General features: G+C 39.3%; 1 protein-coding gene across 3 annotated transcripts in view; it reads right to left on the reverse strand.

Moving 5' to 3' along the window:
* Positions 1 to 19,904, reverse strand: part of sufu (suppressor of fused homolog (Drosophila)) — a 131,754-nt gene that overhangs the window by 32,221 nt on the left and 79,629 nt on the right. For 2 of the 3 annotated variants that reach the window (XR_006314995.1, XM_043713060.1), the window contains exon 9: positions 8,648 to 8,692. The exons of the other annotated variant lie outside the window; for it this stretch is intronic. Coding sequence is in view for 1 of the 2 variants with exons in the window: in XM_043713060.1 (XP_043568995.1) it covers positions 8,648 to 8,692 (45 nt within the window). In the remaining variant the exon portion in view is untranslated. The remainder of the gene's footprint in view (positions 1 to 8,647; positions 8,693 to 19,904) is intronic. 3 annotated transcript variants of the gene reach the window in all.

Here is a 19,904-nt window from a genome sequence, read left to right on the forward strand (position 1 = left end):
CAGAAACGCAGTGGCAGATATTTAAGATGGGATTTCAAAATATGCAGAATACATAACATTCCAATGAGTGAGAAAAATTCTAAGACCCAGCATCCATGGTTAATTAGAAATGTTAAAGATAGTATCAAACTAAAAGTAAAAACATGTAATCGTGCAAAGGTAGATTTCAGGACAGAAAACATACTAAAAAAATTAATAGAAGGAAAATGAGAACATGAGAAAGCTAGCCAGAAATAAAAGCAGATAAGAGTTTCTATAATATCTAAAGAAAAGATTTCACATTTAAAAGAAGAGTTACGGTGAGCATTGTTCCTGTTGAAAGGGGGACTGGAAAATTAGCAATGGAAAATAAGAAGCTCATAGATGAATTGAACAGGTATTTTGCAATAATCTTCATTGTAAAGGCTACAAGTAACATCACAGAAGCAGGGAGGAAAAGAGGAACTCAGAAAAATTATATACACCAGAGAACTGGTATGATGTTAGTTATTAGAGCTGTCAGCTGACAAATGTTCTGGTCCTGATGGATTTCAGACAGAGGTAGTTAGTGACATAGATGATACACTGGTTTTAATTTTCCAAAACACTCAATTCAGGGATGATCTCATTAGATTGGAAGGTGGCAAATGTAACTAAATCATTCAAATAGGGAGACAGAAAGCAGGTTTGTTAGTCATGTGGAAAATGGTAGAAGCTATTATTAAAGAACTTAAGCAGGACATTTAGATAAGTCCAAGGGAATCAGATAGAGTCAACATGGTCTGATGGAAGGGAAATTATGACTGATCAATTTGTTGAGAGTTCTTCTATGAGGTCACGTGGACTAATTCAGATTCAGTAAGGTGACACAACAAAAGGTCATTGTGCAAAGTAAAACCTCATGATGCAGGAGGTAATATTGTCATGGATAGAAGATTACCCGGATATCAGAAAGCAGAGAGTTTATAGGAGTCTTCTTTCAGGTTGATAAGTTGCGATGAGTGGTATGCCAGAGGGGTTGGTGCTAGGACATTAACTTTTTAATTTATATAAATGACGCAGATGATAAGGGACTGCCAAAAAGACAAATATACGTTGTCTAAGTGGGTATTGAACTGGAAAATGGAGCATAACATGGGAACATGTGAAATGGTCCATTTTGACAGGAAGAATAAATAGAAGTATACTACTGAATGGTGAGATATTGCAGTGCTATAAGATACAGAAGAATTTTGGTGCCCTCATTCATTAATCATAAAAGGCTAGCATGCAGGAACAGGATATCAATAGGAAATCTAATAACATGTTATTACTTATTGCAAGGTGGATTGAATAAAATAGTAAAAGAGGTTATGCTTCAGTTATACAGGACACTGATGAGACTGAATACACTGCATAGTTTTTGGTCAATGATGATTTTATTTAAAGGAAGTATGCAAATGCATTGGAGGGGCATTTTGAAGATTTATTGAACTAATAGCTGGAATGGGTGACTTGTCTTATTAGGAAAGACTAGGCTTGTATCCACCGGAGTTTAGAAAAGTAAGAAGCAACTTGGTTGAAAAATGTTAACTTTGATTTCTCTCCACAAACGTTGCCAGACCTACTGAGCTTTGAGCAAATTCTGTTTTTGTTTAAAGATCCTGAGGGATCTTGACAGTAGATGTAGAGAGGATGTTTCCTCTTGTGGGAAAAACTAGAGTTGGGCTCAATATTTAAAACTCAGGAGACGCTCATTTAAAACAGCTGAGGCAAAAGAAATTCTATGAGGCTCATGTTTCATTGGAACGTTCTTCCTGAGAAGGTGGTTGAAGCAGAACCCTTGAATATTTTTAAGGCAGAGATAGAGAAATTCTTGTTAAGGAAGGGGCAGAAAGGTTAGAAGGGTATAGGCAGCAATGAAGCGTTGAGATTATAATTAAATGAGCCATGATTTTATTGAATGGCAGATGAAGCTTGAGGGGCTGGATTGGGATGTTCTTTTATTAATTCATACATTTCTATGGACGAAAGAGCTGAATTCTGGTTGTGAGGTAAGACTGACTGCCCTTGGCATCAAAGTAGTACTTGATCAAGTCTGACAAAGAGTCCAGACAAAATTGAAGGCAATGAGGATCGGGCGAGAACTTTCCACTGTTGGAATCAAACTGAGCACAAAGGACGACAGCTGGTGGCTTCTGGATGTAAATCATCTCAACTTCAGGTCACTGCAAGAGTTCCTCACGTTAGTGTGTACGCCCAAACACCTTCAGATGCTTCATCAATGGTCTTCCATCCATCATAAGATTAGAAGTGGGGATAGTTGTTGATGAGTATACAATATCTTAGAATCCCTGCAGTTGGAAACAGGCCCTTCAGCCCAGCAAGTCCACACCCACCCACCAGACAGTAACCCACCCAGACCCATTCCCCTCCCCTATTATCCTATATTTACCCCTGACTAATGCAACTGACCTCACATCTCTGAACACTAAGGGCAATTTAGCTTGGCCAATTCACCTAGCCTGCACATCTTTGGACTGTGGGAGGAAACCAGAGTACCCGGAGGAAATCCACGCTGACACGGGGAGAATGTGCAAACTCCACACAGACAGACAGTCACCCGAGGTTTGGAATCGAACCCGGGTCCCTAGCACTGTGAAGCAGCAGTGCTAACCACTACGCCACCAAATAAAAAGTAATTAAACTTTTACTGGGCAATGACCACCTTTTACCCTTTTATCAAGGATTTCAAGTCAACTATCAGGGCTGATAAAATGTGAAGCTGGAAAAAGCACAGCAGGTCAAGCAGCATCAGAAGAGCAGGAAAGTCGACGATTCATGCAGGACCCTTCATCAGGGCTGGCTGAGGTTGAGGGGGGTTGCTGAGAAATAAATAGAGGGAGGGGAGTGGGGCTGGGAGAAAAGGTAGGATGCATGCAGGAGGTGAATGGGATTGATCGGTGGGAAGGAAAATGGACAGACTAGGTTAGGTCAGGTCAAGGGGGCAGAATGGAGAGGGAGGGTTGGACCTGGGAAGAGGTGGGGGGATGGGGAGATTTGGAAGCTGGTGACTTCTATGTTGAGGACCCCCCTGTCCACCCTGACCAATGTGTCCATCTTCCTTCCCACTTATCTGCTCCACCCTTCCCACTGACCAATCAAATTCACCTCCTTCTGCGTTCACCTATTGCCATCCGATGCACCTTTCCCCCAGCCCTACCCTACCTCCCTCTATTTAGTTCTCAGCCCCCTTCCCTCTCCTCAGTCCTGATGAAGGGTCCTGCCTGAAACATGGACTCCCCTGCTCTTTTGGTGCTGCTTGAACTGCTGTGCTTTTTCCAGCTCCACATTTTATCGACCCAGTAAACTTTCAGGTCTAAATTAGACTTTTTTTTAAAACCTCACTTCAAGCATCTTAGTGACCGAAAATATAAGAAAGAAAGAAAAATGAAGCATAGACTATATGCCGCATTGGAAAGCAAACAGCAATGAAAATCACATTTTTATATCTTTTGGTAACTAACCACGTTGAGATGGAAATCTGGTGTACAAAAGAGAAACTGGACATCACATAAAAATGCTTCAATGCAAACCAATAATATAAAATACCATTTGAGCCATCCCATATCCAGCCAAAGGGAACAGAATAAGCCAAAAGCATTAACTGGAGGTATTTGGATACAGCTCTCAGTAGTCAAACAATAATCTAAAACAATAAGTTTATACTAAACCTTTATAAAACAGAGGTTGTGCTTCAGGTGGAGTAGTGTGTTCAATTCTGGACATCATGCTTTATTAAAAAAAAAGTGGTGGAGAAACTCAGCAGGTCTGGTAGCATGAGGAAAGAGAAACAGAATGATACCGTTCGGTATGACTCTTCTTCAGAACTGTTTATGCTTTATAAAGAATTATAATTGATGGTTCATAAGAATAAGAATTGATGGTTCATAAACAAATGTCTTAGAAACGAAATAGGAGACATTTACAAGAATGGTACAAGGGATAAAGAACTTCAGATATGTGGGTAATTTGAGGTTATTCTCATGAAAGGACAGAAAATTAAAAGCAGACTTTGATAGAGATGCGTTTCTGCAGACGAAGGTTTGGTTTCTAAAGGACAGACTGAATTAAGGTGATTGGCAAAAAAACCAGAGGCAGCATGAAACTTTTCTTTGTACAACAACTTGTGATCTGGAATGAACTGCCTAAAAGCTCAGTAGAAACTGTAAAATTCAGGGAATTAGATAATTTCCAAATGCAAACAAGATCTTGCAAGGACAAGAAGGAACAGGTATTGGGATTCGTCAGATAGAACAGAGTTATCATCACTGGCTTGTTACTTGTGCCACATGATAGCGAGGCGAGGAACTGGGAGAGATATCAGCTGAACACGTGGCTGCAGGGATAGTGCAGGAGGGAGAGTTTCAGGTATATGGATAATTGAGGCTCATACTGGGGAAGGTGGGACCTCTATAAAAAGAACGGTCTTCACTTGAACCAGATGGGTACTAATATCCTGGGTGGGAAATTTGCTAGTGCTATTCAGGTGGATTTAAACTAGCTCAGCAGGGGGATGTGAACGTGTGGTGTAGTTCCAATGCACAGGAGGATGAGCGTAGGGAGGACATGGACAGAATTTCATGATCACAGGAGTGTGCTGGCAGACAGCAAGCTGGTTTGAAGTGTGTCTACTTCAACGTCAGGAGTATCTTGAATAAGATAGGTGAGCTTGCAGCATGGATAGGTACCTGGGCCTTTGATGTTGTGACCATTTTGGAGACATGGATAGAGCAGGGTCAGGAATAGATGTTGCAGGTTCCAGGGATTAGATTTTTCATTAAGATCAGGGAAAGTGGTAAAAGAGGGGAAGGTGTGGCTTTATTAGTCAAGGACAGTATAACGGTGGCTGAAAGAACTTTTGACGAGGACTTGGCCACTGAGGTGGTATGGGCTGAGGTTAGAAACAGGAGAGGTCACATTGCTGGGAGATTTTTATATGTCTCTGCAAAATTCCAGGGATGTCAAGGAGAGGATTGGCAAAATGATTTTGGGTAGGAGTGAAAGGAACAGGGTGGTCATTATGGGGGACTTTAACTTTCCCAACTTTGACTGGAAATGCTATAGCTCTAGTACATCAGATGGATCAGTTTTTGTCCGTGTGCAGGAAGGTTTCCTGACACAGTATATCAAAGGGCCGACAAGAGGGGTGGCCACACTGGATCTTATACTTTGCCAGGTGTTTGATTTGGGTGGGCACTTTGGAGACAGTGACCATAATTCGATTACGTTCAGTTTAGCGATGCAAAGGGATAGGCACATGACACAGGGCAAGAGTTATAGATGGGGGAAGGGCAATTATAATGCGATTAGGCAAGACGTATGAGGCATAAAACGGGGTAGCAAAATGCAAGGGCTGGGGACAATCGAAATATGGAGCTGGTTTAAGGAATAGATATTGCGTGTCCTTAATAGATATGTCCCTGTCAGGCAGGGAGGAAGTGGTAAGGTAAGGGAACTGTGGTTTACTAAAGAAATTGTATCTCTTGTTAAGTGGAAGAGGGAGGCTTATGAGACATTGAGATGAGATAGTTCAGATCAGGTGGTGGAGAGTTACAGATTAGCTAGGAAGGATTTAAAGAGAGAGTTAAGAAGAGCAAGGAGAGGGCATGAGCAATCTTTAGCAGGTAGAATAAAGGAGAATCCTATAGCTTTTTATAGGTATGTGAGGAATAAAAGGATGACTAGAGTAGGAATAGGGCGAGTCAAAGACAGAAGTGGGAAGTTGTGTATGGACCCTGTGGAGATCGGAGAGGCACTAAACAAATATTTCTCATCTGTTTTCACTCAGGAAAAAGGAGAATATTGCAGAGGAGAAGACTGAGATACGGGCTATTAGACTAGAAAGGTCTGAGGTTAGTAAGGAGGTGGTGTTATCAAGTCTAGAAGGTGTGAAAGTAGATAGCTCCTCTGGACCGGATGGGGTTTATCAGAGGATTCTCTGGGAAGCTAGGGAGAAGGTAGCAGAGCCTTTGACCTTGAGTTTTGAGTCGTTATTGTCTACAGGTTTAGTACCAGAGGACTGGAGGATTGCAAATATTGTGTCCTTGTTCAAGAAGGGCAGTGGAGATGATCCACGTAATTATAGACCAGTGAGCCTTACGTCTGTTGAAGGAAAAATTTTGGAAAGGATTAGAAGAGATATGCTTTATAGTCATCTAGCAAGCAAAAATTTGATTGGAGATAGTCAACATGGTTTAGTCAAGGGCAAGTCATGTCTCTTGAACCTCATTGAGTTTTTTGAGAAGGTGTCCAAGCATGTGGATGAGGGTTGGGCAGTTGACATGGTGTACATGGGACTTAGTAAAGCCTTTGATAAGGTTTTCCACATGGTAGGCTTTTGGAGAAAATGCAGAGCCATAGGATTGAGGGTGATTTAGCAGTTTGGATTAGAAACTGGCTTTCTGTAAGAAGGCAGAGTGTGGTGGTTGATGGAAAATCTTGAGCCTGGAGTCCAGTTACTTGTGGGACCACTGCTGTTTGTCAGTTTTATAAATGACTTGGACGCAGGCATAGGTGGATGAGTTAGTAAGTTTGCAGATGACACTAAAGTGGGTGGAGTGGTGGACAGTGTGGAAGAATGGTGCAGAATTAGGCCGGGAGGTGACAAATGGAGTTCAATGCAGATAAATGTGAGGTGATTCACTTTGGGAAGAATAACAGGAAAGCAGAATACTGGGCTAATGGAAAGATTCTTGGTAGTGTGGATGTGCAGAGGGATCTTGGTGTCCATGTACATAGATCCCTGAAAGTTGCCATACAGGTTGATAGTACTGTTAAGGCGGCATATGGTATGTTAGGTTTGAACTGTAGAGGGTTAAGTTCTGGAGCAGTGACATCATGCTGCAACTGTACAAAGCCTTAGTGCGGCTTCACTTGGAATATTGAGTACAATTCTGGTCGCCTCATTACAGGAAGGATGTGGAAGCAATGGAAAAAGTGGAGAGGAGATTTACCAGGATGTTGCCAGGTCTGGAGGGAAGGCATTATAAGGAAAGGCTGAGGAATTTGGGTCTGTTCTCATTGGAGAGAAGAAGGCAAAGAGTGGATTTAATAGAGACATACAAGATGATCAGAGAATTAGTTAAGGTGGACAGCGAGAGTCTTTTTCCTCGGATGATGGCTTGTACGAGGGGACATAGCTGCAAATTGAGGGGTGATAGATTTAAGACAGATGTGAGAGGCAGGTTCTTTAATCAGTGAGTGGTAACGGCGTGGAATGCCCCGCCTGTCAATATAGTTAACTCAGCCACATTAGGGATATTTAAACAATCCTTAGATAAGCACATGGATGATGATGGGATAGTGTAAAGGGATGGGCTTAGATTAGTTCACAGGTCAGCACAACACCGAGGGCCGAAGAGCGTGTTCTGCACTGTATTGTTCTATGATAGCTCTAATAAACCGGATGGCACTAATATGAACATAAAAGCTTCTCTTCATGCTGTATAAGCCTATGATTCCAAATTGATCTATGCCACTAGAGCTTGTGCCGTGAGCTTGAAATTCCAATTTCTCCTCATACAGATATATGTGGAAATTGAGGATACAATACTCATCTTCGTGTACACTTATGATAAAAATATAAATAAAAGCAGGCACAGGGCATAATTCAATTAAGATCAGTGAAGAATGTTTATCTTCTCTCCAATTCCACTTTATCCAAGTCATTACATTTTTATACATGGAAGCAGTTGGAATGTTGCAGGTTATTTGCTACTGAGGGCATAGCATCACTTGATTTTCCAATGCATTAACCCTGTAGTAGTACAAGTGAGGCATTCTAAACCATGGAGACTACAGTGAGGTGCAGCATTCTATTCTTACAATGATTTATTAGCTTATTCACTGCAAACCAAGAATCAAATGACGATATTCTCAGCCTGTTTGACTCCACTGAAAATCTAATTTTCTTTTGAGGGTATCTTGCAGCAGTCTAATTGTGTACTAACAAATTCAACACAAAGGAGTTAAAACTGTAAAAAGTCTTATAACTATTTTCTTTTACTTCCAGCTCAGAGTATTAATTCTCGCTTTCCATTACAATGCGAAAAAAAATACACCATGGCAGAAATTTCTTTTGAAACGGTTTGCATTCCTAACCTAAATAGACAAGTAAACTTCAAATATAAGTACAATACCAAAGTACTCCAGAGTCATGAATAAATAGCCACTATAATATCATGAAAAATCAATCCAAATTATTTCAGAGAAGTTGTCATTTGACAAATTGCATTTAGACTGTGCACTCTGGCACTACAAGCATTCTAATTTCTCAAACAAAACCAATGAAATAATGACTGTGACAAAACTAGAAGCAAATTCATTGTGTTAACTTATCAACTGTAGTGCATGTTTTCGTCATTCTAATTCAACTGCATTGGTAATAATTATAATCTATAAAAAAATGTAAAAACACTACATTTAAATATGCTCTTTGCTTAGTAATGCTGAACTCTTACATGAATATACATGTATGCTACAAAATGGGAAACTTCACTTTTGGATTATTTTTATCTAGGATTTAGTCAGAAGAGACAGGATTTTTTAAATATAGAAGTACAATTTGGGCTTCACAAACCCATAGACACTGGGAAGGGGTAAGATGAACTGTGCATTATATTCTTACCTTTCAGTTTGCTTGCTCTGGAAATGGCCCACTGATTGCACTAGTCTATGGAGAAATTATGGGTAGATTTGTACCAAAAGTATCACAATCATAATTTAAAAACAAATCTACTCAGATATACAGACAAAATTAATGTTTGATATGAGACCGCTCTAATGTGGTATTTTCAACTTGACACTGATCTATAGATTTTAGTGCCAAAGCATTATCAGTGATTAAAATATTTCCTACATTTGTTCTTAATATTATTCGAATTTAGACAGCCTTAAATCCTGGAGAAAATGAAGAAAAGAAGTGAAAAAAAATCATGATACATGCACTGCAATATTTACTTTACAGAGCTGTTAAAATGAAGTGCTGAGAGTCTGTGGTAAATCCAAGACATCATTAAGCACATAGACTGCTGTACTTCAACATTTAAGAACAATTTGTGGGAGAAAGTCTCATTCCACTGGGGGTTAATTGGGGTCATTAGGATATCAAAAAGCTTTTAGGGGAATTGAGAGTTATGTACTTTCACAGATTTCAGAAGCACCCCACCTTCAGCACATATCAAATTTATTTCCCCACGATTTTTTAAATAAATTCTTTAACATATTCTCAATCTCATTCCCAATAAACTGCATTCAGAAACAATCCATATAACCGGAACCACACACACCGACATCCCCATCCTTTCAAAATTCTGCATAGTTTAGTGATTATCTTTATAGTTTAATATAGTATGAAAATGAGAAGTGCTACATTGGAACTATCAACATGGGTACAGGCAAACTGAATGCAGCATAATCTTAAATCATTATAATAGACATGTGCCAATAGTTACACAACACCGACATTTCATGTTTGAATACATGATTAATTCCCAGTCACAATACCACAGTCATCCCCCATCTTCCTGATGTATATTAATGAACTAGACTTGTGTTTACAAGAAACAAATTTGCAGATAAAACAAATTTGGAAGCATTGTGCAGAGAGAATAGTGCAGAACTTCAAAAAGGCATACACAAGTTGCTGGAGTGGGCAAACAAGTAGCAGATAACATAATGCAGGTAGAAAGAAGGCAGAGAGAGACAATGTAAAATAATGGGTTTTTAAGGGTTATAGGCGCAAAAGGACCAGGGTGCATATGTACACAAGCTACTGAAAGGACTTATATGGCACAGTGTAAATGTTCCTAACTCATGGGCCAGAAAGGTCTGGGTTCAACAATCTTGCCCTAGACATGTGTCATAATATATCAGAATTGATTGATTAAGATATCGACATAAGTCATTGAAGGTAGTAGAACAGGTTGAAAAAACTGTCAATAAACCATTCAGCAATCCCCGACTTGCTAATAAAGGAATAGAGCACAAGTTCATGCAAGTTATGTTAAACATGCATGAAACAGTGATTCAACCTCAAATGGAGTAGTGTCCCTAGTCTGAATGCCACATTTTAGGAAAGACGTGAAACTATTAGGGACAGTGCAAGAACGATTCACAAAAATAGTTCCAGGCTGAGGAACTTCAGTTCATTACTTTGATTAGACAAGTTCAATCTGTTATGTTATCTCCTATAAGGAAAACAAGAGGAGAAGCAGCAGCATAGTGGAACTGTCACTGGACTGGTAAGCCAGAGATGAAAGCAGAAAATGCTGGAGAAACTCAGCAGATCTGGTAGCACCTGCAGGGAGAGAAACAAAGCTAATATTGCGTCCAATATGGATTTGATAAACCACATTGAACTCAAATTGTAAAAATTATTTCTCATTCCACAGAAGTTTTGCCAGTATTTTGTTTTGGATTTTCAACATCCATAGTATTTTATATCTACTTGAGTAATAATCCAAAACCTGGCTTATTGGGAACATTGATTCAAATCCTATCATGGCAGAACCAGAAGTATAAATACAATTAATAGATCGAGAATCAAAAACTAGCCTAATGGTGACCAGGAGTCAATTGACACAAAAACACATCTGTTTCACTTCAGAGAATGATAATCTGCCATTACCATCCAGTCATCTAGCCCACGTCATTCCAGATCCACAGCAACATGATTGACTCTGAAATAACCTAGTAAGCCAATTAGTTTTATCTAACTATTACAAACTCTGATAAAAGGAATCAAACCAGACAGATGACCTGGTTTTGACCATGGGTCTAGAAATAATAATGGTACACAAGACCCTATCAAACCTGCAAGTCCTCCTTACTTTGACCTGCGAGCTCGTAAAGGAATTGGGAGCACCATCCCACAAACAAGAAAAGCAACAGCCTGATTTGGTCATTCTCGTGGAATTGTACCTTACAAACTCCCAGATACAATCACAATTTCTGGATATGTCCTATCCCACCAGAGGTGGCAACAGAATACAGACACAAAGGAGAGGAGTTGCCCCTGTGCCCCCAACATTGACTTCAGACCCAATGAAGTCTTGTAACATTAGATCAAACATGTTGATTACCACCCTATCGCCTCTTCCTTGGCTGATGAATCTGTTCTGTTTCATGACAAATACAATTTGGAGCACGCACTGAAGGTGGCAAGAGCACAGAAATTATTCCAGTTGGGGACTTCAAGAATGGTTCAGGAGCACCATTACTGACTGAGTTAGCACAGTCCAAAGTCTACTAGGCTGAGTTTGTGGATTTCTGGAGAACCAATAACAGGAAAAACTTTCTTGTTGAATTTAACTGCTACAGATGCATTTTTCCATGACAATATCAGGAGGAGTAACCACAGCACAATCCTCGTAGATACAAAGTTCCATTTTCACATTGAGGATAACCTCTGCCAAGGTGCATGACATGGCCACGATGCTAAATGGGATTTGGAACAAATCTAACCACTCAAAACTGACCAGCCATGAGGCATTGTGTGCCATCAGCTCCAAGAGAATTATACTTAAGCGCAATTTGCAACCTCATGAACTGGTACATTCCTGAGGAAGGGCTCATGCCCGAAACGTCGATTCTCCTGCTCCATGGATGCTGCCTGACCTGCTGCGCTTTTCTAGCAACACATTTTCAACTCATCCCTCACTCTGCCCTAACTTGATGATAATAGTATCAACCCTGGGTCAATGAGTATAGGAGGGTATGTCAGGAGCAGCACTGGACATTCTTAAAAGTATCAACCCGGTAAAACTGCAACACAGGAATACTTGCATGCCAAACAGAATGTTATCCCACAACCAATGGATCATATCTTAGCTACATAGTGTTGCCACATCCAGGTGTGTGAGTGATGATGTATAAGTAAATAGCTCACTGGAGCAAGAAGTCCACAAATAGCTCTGTCCTCAACAATGGGGGAGTACAGCACATCAGGGCATAAGACAAAACTGATGCATTTACAACCACCTTTGTTAGAAATGTGCAGCGGATGATCCATCTCTGCCTCCTTCAGGTGCCAGCCTTCAATCAATTCAATTTGCTCCAAGTGAAATGATGAGATGCTGAAGGTGCTAGACACTGCAAAGGCTACTGGCCCTGACAACATTCCATTAATTGTACTGAGGTCCTGTTCTTTAGAACTAGCCAAGTTTCTACCAAACTGTTCCATATATTGCATAGTTACAATATTGGCATCTACTTGGCAAAGTAGAAATTTGCGAAGGCATGCCCAGTCTACAATAAAGCAGAACTAATCCAACCTGGCCGAATACCACCTCATCAGTTTACTATTGATCATCAGTAAAATAATGGAAGGGGAAATCGGTGCTACCTTGCAGCACTTACTCAACAACAAAATGTACAGTTTAGGTTCTGTCGGGGTAGTTAAATCCAAATTTAATTACAAGCTTCATTCAAATGTGGACAAAATATCTTAATTATAGAATGGAAGTGAAGATGACAGGCCTTGCGCCATCAAGGCAGTATTTGACAGAAGGTGGCATTGTGCTCACTGTACAATGTCACAGTATAACAGCCATAGTAAAGCTGAAGTCAATGGAAATCAAGGGAAAACTCCCCATTGTTGAAGTCATACCTAGCACAAAGGGGTAGATTTTTGTGGTTATTGGAGGTCTGACGATGATGTGGCTTTAAGAGGTTTTGTCCTTTGTCCTGTTTCTTTTTAAAGAGAATATGAGTGGAAGAGGCTTTGAGAGTTTTTTTTAAAGTTGGAACAATACACACAGCCTGACTGAGTGTGACCAGCTCTCACAGACTAGTCTTTCTAATTTTTTTTTCTTTTCAGGTTTAGCTTTAAGCAGTTGCTGTTCTGGGCTTGAAGCAGTAGAAGCTATCTTTTCTCTCCCTTGGTTACAGCTAGAAGCTGGAGTTTCTCTCTGCTGCTGAGATACTGGTGATACAAATCTAATTTTATGAATTTGCCTTTTTGTCCTCGGGTGTGTTTATGGGATGTTACTATACTGTATCAGTTAATTAGTAATAGTTACTAGAGCTATTATTCGGTTAAGTTTTCCAACAGAGTTAAGTTATTCTAAGTTTTTCTTTCTTTTGTCTGCATTTTAACTATAGTGTTAAATAAATTGTGGTTTTGTTTAGGTCGAGTAGCTTGACAAGTCACACTGCCCCTGGAACAAAGCACTTTACAGTTGCCTTAAAAATAAGAAAAATTAGGTTCTAGGCTACCTTCTTAAAATATTTTGAGGGGGTCTGGCAGGTCCATAACAGAGGTGAATTACCTCAACCATAGGACATCACTGTAGAGTATTTCAGGTTGGGTTCAAGACCGAGGCTTGTAATTCAGTATGTTCACTGATGATTGCATAACTTTCAGCAACATTATGGCTCTTCAGATACTGAAACAGTCTAAGTCTAAAAATAACAAGACACGAACAACATCCAGACTTGGGCTGAGAAGTGGCGAAGAATATTCATGCCACTCTACCAACACTGAATCACCCATTATCAACATGCTGGAAGCTACCATTGACCGGAACTAAACCAAATGAGCTATACTGAGTATAAGAGCAGATCAGAGGCTGGGAATATATGGGATGTAGCTCAGCCCCTAACTCCTCACACCCTGTCCATCTTCTACAAGGCACGAGTCAAATGAGTGATGAATATTCTTCACTTGTCTGAATGGATGCGATTCCAACAACATTCAAGAAACTCAATACCACCCAGAAAAAAGCAAGCTACCTGACTGCCACCCCATCCAACACCTTCAATACATTGACCCTCCACATAGACACACAGTGGCAGCAGTGTGTACCATCTACTGCAAGCATTGCAACAACTCAAAGGCTCCTTTGATAGACCCTACTACCTAGGATGGCAAAAGGAGCTGATACATGGAAGCACCGTCACTTTCAGGTTCTCCAAGTCATCGCTGGCAAAATACATGTTGTGGCATCTTAAATTGTCCTTGTAGAACTGGCACTTTCGAGAGCAACCAGGAATCAGCCCAGTTGGTGTGGACTTGAGGTCAGACCATGTAAAGGGATTAGGTTTTGACAGAATTAGTGAACCAGTTTGATTTCCATAACAATGTGTCATAATTTTTAAACTGAATTAAAATCCTGAAAACTATCAAGGTCGGATTTCAATCCACATCTGAATCAGTAGTACAGGCCTCTGTCCAGCAAAATAATTATTCCACCATGTCCATTTGGGAGGCAAGATCAATCTTGGCAACCTTAAATTAGAGAAAATTACAAAATTGTGCTGTTGTGCATTTTGATGTCAAAATTATTTTATAATTCATTGTACCATTAGATTAATTTTAGAAAAATACCATTCTAACTCACGTGTTGCGCCGCAGATATTTGCCCTAATAAAGTGTGAGTGCCTCATACTAAATAACTACACTCAAATTTAAGTTCAGACAATGGTCATATTCATGATAAATTTTAGTAATTTAATAGCAAAGCTGATAACACGGAAGAAGTTTAAAGCAGTAAATTCAAAGAGCCAAATGAGAACACTTTATACCTATTTAATATGTTGCATTATCAGGAGAAACATTTATAATCAAAGCACACCTTTGAAATTCACTGACAATCAAATTGCAATGAAAGGAGCAAAATATTCAGTAATAATTAATACAAAATGAAAAAAATGAAATAACTTCTCACTTCACAGCAGTTATTTTGTTAAATCTCTTTGTAATTTAATGTCATTTTTCCGAGCTGAACAGAGATCTCAGATTTCTGCTTTCTTAACTTATTTGAAAATCAGCCAAGATAATCTACTTGGGTGGCAAGTCGTGACATCTAAGACCAGTAAATTAGTAAACCAGGGAGCATACATGTCTGAAGACATCAAGGAAACAATCTTGAAACAAAGTGCTGGAGAAATTCAGCAGGTCTGGCAGCATCTGTAGAGGTGGTCACAGCAGTCAAAATGTTAACCTGTTTCTCTCTACAGAAGCTGCCAAACCTGCTGAGTTTCTCTAACACTTTGTTTTTCCAGCATTTTGCTTTATTTAAGGAAACAACTCAATCTGAAATTCCAATATGGTTGAGTGACAAATAATTGGAAAATGTAACAGCAGATGTTTCTTAAAAACTTAGATTGTAGAAAAGTTAAATCATCTAAAGAGAACAATAATGAAAATATTCATTCCTCAAATATTAAGCTTATCTTCTGAGAAAAGCCATTTCCAGCATGTTTTTGGAAAACAATAAAAGTCTCTCAAGTAAAATTGAACTAAGAAAGGCTTATGAAAACAAGGCCATTTAAAAGGACAGCTTATATAAAGAATTAATTTGATTAGTCCCATTAAAATATCTGATCTCAATCTCCAGAGAACCACAACTTTGTTGACAAAACATACCAATATAAGATTTGTTCTGAGAGCTACCTTTTAACTACTTTCAGCTGGACAAGTTAGTCAACATGGATAATAATAATTATTGGGTCTTAAGAGATACTCAAGTTGAGGCAAATTTAAAAATGATAAATTACTTCAAGCCATTTCAAGATCAAATTATCAATTATTGCATTGATTTTTCAACAAGTATTTTCTTTTGTTACACAATAATCACACATCAACTTACCCACAGCTACACTTATTCATTGTTAAGTGCACATTTCTCCAATTCCTATTGGTTTCTCAAGACAGTTTCCCCATTCAAAACATATTAAGTGTTCTGGAACACACACCTTTTGATAGTTCGACAGTTTCATTAGCCTGAGTGAGTGAATATGGACATGGAACACCATAGCAAGCTGACACATCAAGATCTAGAACTCTACTCTGTACAAAATAATGGGATAAATGTCTCCTTTCTTGGACAATTAATTTGAGTTACGCAATTACCCCTAATTTATATAGTCAACGCCAAAGGATATCTGATTCAAGGATTACAAGTTTCTCATCAGCAGAAAAGTTTAATAACTTCAACTTTCAGCATCATTCTCTGACCCTTGCTTTAAAATGTGAACAAAGTGGACATGGTGACTCAAACGCAGCTAGGTGTAGCTGATTCTAAAAGGCTATCATGGTAAGGCAAGTACTTAACTTTAAGTATGTACCTATAAAAAAAAATCTATTTGGAATTTAATGTTTGAGTGGCATATCACATTCAAAATAGAATACTATGCTATCTTTTGTTATTCCTTAAACTTCCATTTATACTTTTCAGAATAATTGTTGTAGAAAGTTTCTCATGGAAAAAAGTATTAAAGTACAAGTATCTGTGACCAGCTTTTGGCTAATGCCACTTTGCAGCCACTAGAGGAGCTCACAAGAGAAATAAGGACTGATCCATACCTTTGAAATAGAAAATAGGAGCAGGAGTAGGCCATTTGGACATCAAACTAACTCTCCCATTCAAAATGATCGTGGCTGATTTTCTACCTCAATGCCATTTTCCCACTCTCTCCCCATATCCCTTGAAGTTTCTCTCTTGAATTATGACCTTTATCAAACATGTTCTCCTTACAGCCCTCTATCTTAAAGAACATAGCAACAAGATAGCAAAATTATAGGTAGAACATGCAACAACAATCCAGCCAGAACTTCCATTTATATAGTGCATGTAAATATTTAAGAGTCCAAAGTGTTTTCTGGATGGGCTTATGTAAAACACAGCCTATTGAAGGCTCTAGCCATCTTCCTGTCCACTGGTCTAATTGGACAACCTAAACCCTCACCAACCCCAAACCAGGATTTACCACACTCCAAGATCCACATTGTCCAGTTAATGGTCCTGTCTACTGTACTGGTTGTGTCCAATACTGAGCTTGCAGCATGCTGGTATGGCTAGAATTGCTGCAGATTAGTCAGTGGATCCCAAGAGTGGGACTTTTGTGGCAGACCCACTGCATGCAGGGTGAGCTTCTTTGTGGTCTGTGGCTCATGCTAACCTATTTTCAGGTCAACTCAGTTCCACTATCCAGCCTTTTGCAGTGTTGCCTGATAGCCCTAAAAAGGTTCACATTGCGCATGTAAAACTTCTGCACATACGCACTTTGCGAAGTACCCTGCCAGTAAAATACATGGCAATGCTAAAATAAGCATGTTAAATATGATGGAACAAGGCAGAATGAAGTCACTGGCAGTACTGGAAGGGATACTGCACACTTTTCACATGCATACTGATCACATATTCAGGGGGTCAGTTGACATTCTCTTTAATTTTCTATTTTCCAAGTATTTATCTACTGAATTTTTTAAAGCTATTACATCTAGCTGATGAAATGCAGTTTCTGGTACAGCATTGAAAAGATTCTTAAACTTTCACTTAAGATTTCTTTCTCCTCATTTATCTTAAAAATCATGCATAATTTTAAATAACCAGATCACTGAATGCCGTGAAGACAGCCCCAAGGTCTCTTGGTCACATTACAATCATATGCCTGTAATGGCTATTACATCACACTCATTAACTTCCATTTGTGCTATCAATTGATCTACTTCATTAGGAATGCTGCAACCATTCAGAAAAAAGAGCCTTTAATTCTTTTTACCTGCTCTGACCTCATGCTGTAGTGCACACATACGCACATGCTGTCACATGCTGGTTATAAGTACCCAACACTGTTGCCTTGTCCTTTCCCTTTAACTTTGTGAATGTCCCCGTATCGTGAATCCTTCTTCACCAACTAGCTAGTTTAAAACTCTCTCTGCAACCTAAATTACACAATTCACCAGGGCACTGATCTCAGCATAGCTCATGTGAATGCCACCAAATGATTTAGATTTATTTAATAATGCCACTGGTACCTCAGTACAGCGAAAAGCAAATAATGTCACCACTTCCAGCACCATCATGGATTACAGAATAAAGTAATGAATTCATTGTATAAATGGTAAAATACTGAATAAATTAAAATGAAATTGCTACTACTAAAACTGACAGCTTCAAAAGCTCATTGTTCCCTCTCTATAGGCTCGTACAGCTCTCTCATTTTCCTGTACTTAGCTAGTACCCCATGAATGAAAGTTCTCTTATCCCACATCAACCTCTCAGTCACACATTTGATTCTCTGATCTTATTTATCCACATCTATTCGCTTGTGACTCAGGTAGTAATGCAGAAATTACTTGTCTTAAATTCTGAATTGTTCATACTCCCTTAGATAAACCGCTTTATCAGTCCTACCTACAATGCTGGTACCTATGTGGCCAATAACAATTGGATCCTTCTGCTCCCATTCCAATTTCATCTCCAGCTTCCAAGAAGCTGCTCTCATCCCTGACATCAGGCAAGCAACACAGGTACTCTCATGGACTAAGAAAATCACATTTATTCCCTTAACTATGATTCCCCTATTACTAATACACTCCAATTTAATTATCCCAACTTGAAAGGACCTTTGCTTCACAGTGGTCAATTTGCTGATTAGTTTTGCTTGTACACACAAGCTGCAAGAACTTCAAACCTACTGGACAATTGCAAGAGCAGAGGTTCTGCCATTGCAATGTCTGAATCTCCACTACAGCCTCACATGCAATCACACACTCTTGTCTCTGAGCATGGATTAAACATCCAACTATTCCTTTCTAATCTCACTTGCTTTTATGTTCCCTGGAAAAACACAATTTCCACTCAATGCAATTGCATTTTTAAAGATCCAATTGTCTGGCATTTGGTTCTTCTTTAATCATGACAAATTGTTACTGACACATATTCTATTCTCTCACCTTCAGCTTTGATGCCCTTGATCCAATGAAATCCTTACCCATTCCCAGTGTATATTTTCTCTTTACCCTCCTATGGCTCCCATCTAACACTTCAAATCCAACAGGAGAAAGGCATTAAATGAAACTGTGCCACTTAAAGAGTCAGCCTTGACTGTGTTGTAGCATTCTTAACTGAAGTAAAACTTCAGAGGTACAAGTCCAGTGTTCGTTAGATGGCACTTTAAAATTAAACCTCATCTGCTCTTTCAATGGCATAGAAAAGATCCGATATTATATGCGAGGAAGAGCAGATGAGTTCTCACAGGGTCCAAGCACAAGTTTATCCCTCAATCAACATAATCAAAACTGATTAACTGGCCAATATCTAGCCTTATTGTTCTGGAACTTTGTACACTACACTTTATTAATCAACCACTGTCTCCTACATTACAGTAGTGACTCCACTTCAAATGTGTTTGGTGAAAAGTGTACAAGGATGTCATGGAATGACAAAAAGTGCTGCATAAATATGAAGGTGTTTTATTTCATTAGTCTACAGGTCAAGGAGGTCTACTACAATATAATTAGAGTTAGAGGATGTCCTTAGGGCTATCTTCTATATGTATGCTGACAAAAGCCCAACTCCATCAGTCCACAATCTCCTTCTATTACTTAATTGGCTTTGTGTTGTCAGACTGTCCAACATTTAATCTTGGATGGGCCACAAGCCCCTTCAACTAAACATTTAAAATAATAGTTAGGAATATGCCCAGTTTACCCCATAAAGGCCATGAATTCTATCCTCCTCCACTGCTAACATCCAGGTTGAATGAGGCTATTTGCATCATGGGCATCCTATTCTCCTGGGAGCAAAGATTCCAAATATACAGCCTTTCCATCAGAAAATCCATCAACTTCAATCTGCACCATACCAGATTCTGCAAGCACCTCAACTGCTGTGAAACCCTTATCCATGCCTTTGTCACTGCCAGAGTCAATTATCCCCAATCTTCTTCTGGCTAGCCTTTCATTTTCCACCCCTTGCACACCATTTCATCTAAAACTCTCTTGCCCAAATCCTATCCCAAAACTCTCAGGTTATTTGTAGAACTTTGCTGAGGAAAGAGTAGCTGCCCTGTTGCCATGCAATACAACTGTTCAAAATGCTCTGGGCTTTGAAATGCTTTGGAACATCTGTGTGGAGGTCAATGTACAAAATGTA

The sequence above is a fragment of the Chiloscyllium plagiosum genome, chromosome 22 (genome assembly GCF_004010195.1).
Source record: "Chiloscyllium plagiosum isolate BGI_BamShark_2017 chromosome 22, ASM401019v2, whole genome shotgun sequence".
NCBI classification, from domain to species: domain Eukaryota; kingdom Metazoa; phylum Chordata; class Chondrichthyes; order Orectolobiformes; family Hemiscylliidae; genus Chiloscyllium; species Chiloscyllium plagiosum.